At 49.0% G+C, this 6,000-nt stretch overlaps 1 protein-coding gene across 10 annotated transcripts in view; it reads left to right on the forward strand.

Annotated features, from left to right (window-relative positions):
- Positions 1-5,998, forward strand: part of ADD1 (adducin 1) — a 53,161-nt gene extending 47,163 nt beyond the window's left edge. For 4 of the 10 annotated variants that reach the window (XM_026034207.1, XM_026034210.1, XM_026034209.1 and 1 more), the window contains 2 exons: positions 1,190-1,285; positions 5,194-5,998. In XM_026034207.1, coding sequence (XP_025889992.1) covers positions 1,190-1,285; positions 5,194-5,546 — 449 coding nt within the window. In that variant the 3' untranslated portion in view covers positions 5,547-5,998. Of the gene's footprint in view, positions 1-1,189; positions 1,286-2,010; positions 2,046-5,193 lie in introns of those variants that run through there. The other 6 variants (XM_026034213.1, XM_026034215.1, XM_026034214.1 and 3 more) reach the window with 3 other exon arrangements.
- The last annotated feature ends 2 nt before the right edge of the window (positions 5,999-6,000 follow it).

Consider the following 6,000-nt stretch of genomic DNA (forward strand, 5'->3'; position numbering starts at 1 on the left):
CTGCCTGCCTTGGTTCTCTCAGTAACATTGCTACCTCCTTCTTAGATAAGGTTTCAAACTATGGAGAGACTGTGTTACTGAGACAGACACCTGCTGGGGAACAAAGTACTTGGCTTAGAAATCAGGACATCAGTGAGCAAAATCCTTCAAATAAAAAGTCTCTGGATTTGAAAGGCAGATCCAAAACCTTTCAAGAAGCAGATATGAAGACTGTGCAGGATTGTGAAGTCCCATCACTGTCCAAGGCTTTAGATAACACCCAGTTTGCTGCTGCACGGGTTTCTTGTGAGACCACGCAGCAGCACAGCACACACCTTAACCACGAAGAGCCAGATGTGCAGCAGTCACCGCATAAGGAATTTCACACTGCAGTGATCAAAGCATTAAGGTCTAACCCTGACCTCTTGGCTGAGGCCTCAGGTATTACGAGTATGGTGCAGTTGTGCTTGCAATCTGAGCAACAAAATCTTTATCTGCCCCATTGGAGATTCTGTCCGTTGACTCCGTTGTCTGTGGGGCTGATTTCACTACGTAATTGTGCAGGGAACTGTGTGGAGCGATGGTTTGGGTTGTTCCTCATGTGAGCTCTGCTCAGTTAATGTTTTCTTTCGCTGCTAGGGCTGATAGAATCTAGAAACAAGGGGGACTCTCCTTACTAATAATTTATGTGCACACTCCTGCAAAATCTGGTTTGAATCATTGAATTACTGCATGCTTTTCTGATTATCTGTGCAGTCTCTCATTCTTTTCTTTTGGTGCCATTTTGTTTTCTCTGAGATCCAGCGAACAGTTCAAAGCAAGCAAAAGAACAGTGTTCTGTGCAAGTCCAGTAGCATTTTTGACGCTGTATTTGTTTATATTTTGCTTATTTTTTCCGTGATACTTCTCGAATAGTCTGCTATCCTGGTTCACAAACAGTTGTGTTATTGGGCCATTCTGTGGCGGGGGCAGGAGACACGAAACCAAAGCCAAACTTTGACTTCAACAGTTTTGTTAAAGAAGCATCACTTATTTTTCTTTTGCTTGTTTTGGTGGTATTAAATATCCTAACAGAATTTTGATTAAGAAAAAAAAAAAAAAGAATTATCCATTTGGGGAGGGGGGTGAGAATGGCCCTTTGCTTCCCACGTGCTAAAATACTTTTCATTCCCGTTTTCCTTAACCGCGGCCGCCGCTGCTGCGCGCGCAGAAGCCTCGGAGGACGGCGGGGAGCAGAAGGAGAGGAGCCCCCCGGCGCCCGCCGCGGCTCGCACGCCGCCCAGCACCCCGACCAGGGCCCAGGAAGGTAAAGTCGGGGCAGCCCCTTTCCTGTGGGGCAGGGGGACCCCTAACCGCCCCATTAGCCACTGACGCATGACTATATACGAGCTAGTAACTAATAAAGGTAAATTCCTACTTGTGTTTTACTTCTGTAAACTCTAAGTACAATAGGGGGTATGTTTACAATAATAAAGAAGTGTGCATTAACATAATGACAAATTATCACCCCTTCCCAGTTGCCTTGTCCTGTCCTGGTCTTTCTCCAATGAAATCCCCATTTGTGCATTTTCTGCAGGAGAGAAGTGCTCTTAAGAAATACAATAATGTCTGATGATGAACCAGCCATAAATTACCAGCCAATTTCGTAACTCTCCTTTGCTGACTGCACATTTCTTAAGCGTTATTGTACTTGGATTACACCTCAGTAAATATTTTTCCCACTGGATTCGAATCTCAGTGTTATTAGTTACTAACATTAATTCTAACTAAAATGAAAGCAGAGCTGGCTGCATTCACCAACAAACAAACAAAAAGTACTTTGAACGGGTGTAATCTAATTTTTGTCTCGTTTCCTTTCCCTGTACATTGGGTGTATCACTTGTCTGTTGATGTCTTCTACTCACTACTTCATCTCATTCCATTTCCTATAAGAATGGTCGCGACCATTCTTCTAACGTAACCCGGTGGCTGTGATGAATGCATAGATTCTCTACTTGTGCTTTTTTCTCCTTGTGGCTGCGTTACAAACAGGAGATGGATATGCTAAAGAGTACCTGTTGCCATAGTAAGTATCATTCCATACTCTGACCTGCTTACGTGTTTTGCTTCGCTCCTGCCTTTCTGTTACTGGTTTTAATTTTTGCTTTTGTTTTGCGTTAAAAAGCAGGTTCTGCCCAGTTGAGACCCCGATTTCTTTAGCTGTTAATTTCCCCAACTTCTGGTCACACACATTCACATTAAAATGCACTCCTCTATTAAAGGGGACTGCGGACGTGACATTGTGTGTCTCCATGTTTGTGTCTCTGGCTCCCCATAGCCTGGAAGGGAATAGTCTGCAGTTGTCCTTCGGACGCAGCTAAAACGGCTTTGGGAGTTTCTGCCCCACGAGTTGGCTGCTGCCTGCACAGCCTAGGCCTGAAATGAAGCGCTGCAGAGTTCGCAGCCCAGTGCAGTGCAGAAGGGCTCCCGCTGGGGAGTCCAGCTCATCCAGCTGCCTTCTGCACGGACTGGGGATGCAGCTGTGTGTTGTGTACGTGTTGGCTGGAGGGGGACCCCAGCCTCAGCTGAGGACTCACGGTAACTAGGTGGGGGCAGGAACTTCCACAGCTGCTTCAGCGAGCTCTGCAGGGCTACCTCACATTATTCTCTTAACTGGACTTCCAAGTAATAACCTGTTTGGCTCCATCTGTGTCTGTGTCCTGTTCTAGCTGGAAGTCAGTGTTTTGTACTTGTCTTAGATGTCACGTGTCCTACACAACTGTGACATTATTAAGTTTCTAAATTGTGTTGAGCTGAGAATTCAGAGGGCTGTGTTCTGAGCTCCTCAAGATGTGTGAGTTTTCCAGGACAAACACGTGAAGTTTGTTTGTACACTAGAATACTGGGAGCTAATGCCCCGAAGGTTCCTGCAGACAGGAATTCTGCAGGGCAATGGTGTTCTCTGCAGAGTCCCCGCTCCAACTTGTGCTGTTTCAGAGCTGCTGGAATCAGACGTGTTTTGTGTTCACTCAGGGCATAGCTCGTGTGTGTGTGTCTACCTTGGTTCATGTTGGGTGAAAGAAGCACCTTTTGTTTTCATAAATTGTGACTAGCAGCATCAGTGAAGCTTTCAGAGCTCTCCTCTGCCACGGTGGGTGTTTGCAAAGGGGAGGCCTGGATGTAGACACACTTGCTGCCCCCAAACCTTCTGTGACTCGAGGTGGGGCTGAGTTCTGAAACTGCCTAGGTTTTGCAGCACAGCCTCTGTCCATAGAATCCTGAAGGTTGGAAGGGACCTCTAGAGATCCAACCCCCCTGCACACACAGGGTCACCTGTGGCATCCAGGTGGGTTTGGAAGCTCTCCAGAGAAGGAGACCGCACAGCCTCCCTGCTCAGCCTGTTCCACTGCATGGGGTTTCTCACTGCCCAGGTGTGCCGTCTGTCCCGGTGCCTCTGGATTGCGGCGCAGCCCTCGGCGGGTTCAGCTGCTCCTCCCCGTTTGGCAGCAGCAGCAGCAGCAAACCTGCTGAGGGGGCTCTGCCCATCCTGAGGCCTTCCTGGCCAGGCCCCTGGAAGCCAGGGAGCAGAACGGGAAGCCCTCGTGCACGCTGTGCCGTTTATCCAAGGTGGGGTCTGTGGAGCTGCCCCATTCTGGTGGAGTGTCCCCTGCAGTGAGCTAAAGCAGCCGTTTGTCTTGGTCCGGGTTAATGATAACGTGGTTAGGGGAAGTCGATGCTTTTTTGCTAAAATGGGGCGGATAGCAGCTCTGGATAAATCAGATGATTGCGAATACCTCATGTAGTGCCCAGGCCAGCTGGCAAGTGCTTTCTGAATTTCAGTAGCTTCCTGTTCTGTAAGAATGTTCAACTCCCCCTCTCCCTTTGACACAAAATTTAAAAGAAGGGAGGAAAAAAACCCCAAAAGATCAACACACAGAGTGGCTGTGCAGGAGCATCCCCCCGAGGGCCCAATCCCCCCACGGGCTCTGCTCGTTTAACCCGCTGGAAGCTCGCGGTGCTCCCAGCAAAATGTGCTGCCTTCCTAGCACATATTAGTCCTGCAAGACACATTACAGGAGTATTAATCCCACCCAGCAGAAGTTAAAAGGATGCTAAGTGTCTTTTCCATAGGAAAAAAACAGGGGAATGTATCAAGCATTTTCTTTAAGTTCTTTTGAACATCCAGTGTCGTTGAAGTTGACATAAATGCCGCCCAGTCGCCTCTAAAAAGTTTTTCATCTTTCAAAAGAAAAAGATGCTGCCTCTGTGCTGTGCCTCGCAAGGGAGCCTGGCCTCGATTTTGCTCTAGATTCCTGCTTACGTAACAGCAGAGAAATGTATCTGACGGGGTATTTGCAACATGAGCACAGTGATGAAAAGCAAGATTTTCTCTCAAAAGTGCTCAATAAATACACAGCACAGATAGGAGAGCTTTAAAAAGAGTGTCTGCGAAGCCTAGCCGGGCCAGTGGGGAGATTTAGACCTCGGGCCGTGGAGCCAGTGCGAGGGTGCTCTGCCCTAGTGACCCTGCTGCTCCCGGTAAGTGCTGGGGCAAGACACTGCAAAACCACCTTCCTGCCTAACTTGCTGAGCTCACTTAATTTGTTAAACTACATGGATGTTACTTATAAGATTCTCTGCTGTATTCCCCTGTACTGCGCAAAACGAGTGAAGCCTTTGTGATAGGAAATCATGTTGTGGAGCTGCATCTGTTAGAGCTCGGGGAAGACCATAATGAATCCATATATTGCCATTGGAACTGTCAGGCCAACAACCTCGATATTAACCATCTCAGAAGACCAAAAAACAGCAATTGGTTTTACCAATTTACAAAAAAGTGAGGAAATTCAGCATTCTCTCCAGTGGTTACCAAAACTAAGCTTAATTCATTTATACATTTATACTGCACTAAAATCTCATGTTATCTGCAAATGTTACAGCTGAAACATGAGCGAGGTGTCAGTAGTCACTCTGTTTCTGATTTACACCCACGGGGGCGAATGCAGCTTTATCTGATATGCAGGGAAAAGGCTAAAAACCAACAGAACGTGGAAGATGCTGTTGATATCTCTGTGCCCAAGGCAGGAGGGGAACGGACCCATTGCAGAGGCTTCTGCCGAGGACAGAAAGAGGTGGCCGCAGCGGGCACCCTCGCCCTGGCCCCGCAGCAGGTGCCCCCCGCGCGGCCGCCGCCGCGGCACCCACTAACCCTGTCGCTGTCTGTCCGCCCGGCAGGGCCGCAGCAGGAGCAGCCGTGCGGAGACGACAGTGACGCTGCAACGTTCAAGCAAACCCTCCCGGACCTGAGCCCCGACGAGCCTTCCGAAGCCCTCGGCTTCCCTCCCGCCACGGGGGAGGAAGGGAGGCGCGAGGAAGACCTGCCCGGGAGCCACCCCCCGTCCCCGGCCGCGCACAAGGAGGAGCCCCAGGCTCGAGGCACCCAGGAGCCGCTCACGCCAACGGCTGAGGAAGGGGCGGCCGCCGACGCGGGTAGCGATGAGTCCCCGGGGAAGTCCCCCTCCAAAAAGAAAAAGAAGTTTCGCACTCCTTCCTTCCTGAAGAAAAACAAAAAGAAGAGTGACTCCTAAAGGCTAAACACACTGCAGACACACTGTCATCTTTTAAAAGTCATTAACCACTAGAATGTACCAGATTGTACTGTTTTGTCTTATTATGTAAATGAATGCAGCAAGTAACCCAAGCAGCCCCCTCGAGTTATGGCTTGATTGTTTCAGATTATAACCAGAAATTGATGTGCAGAAAGGTGCTAATCCTGTGTGCTCAGCAGCCGCCACTGATCTGATCCCCACTTTGTAAACAATGTAAATGACCCCCGTTAGAAGGCATCAGATCACTGTTTTTAATTTGAAGCCCGTGCTGCTTTAAGTAAGGATACAACTAGTTGTCACAATTAAAGCTGCCCCCAGCTGGCTTGCCACAAGGAGTGCTCTGCTTTGCTGTGCTGCCGGGCTCGGCTTTTTGCAAATCCCAACTTGTGGATCAGGCGCTGGGATCCCGTGGCGCTTCCCGGAGCTCGGCGGC

Source organism: Nothoprocta perdicaria, unplaced genomic scaffold (assembly GCF_003342845.1).
Source record: "Nothoprocta perdicaria isolate Ctin4 unplaced genomic scaffold, notPer1 scaffold_14, whole genome shotgun sequence".
Taxonomy (NCBI): Eukaryota; Metazoa; Chordata; class Aves; order Tinamiformes; family Tinamidae; genus Nothoprocta; species Nothoprocta perdicaria.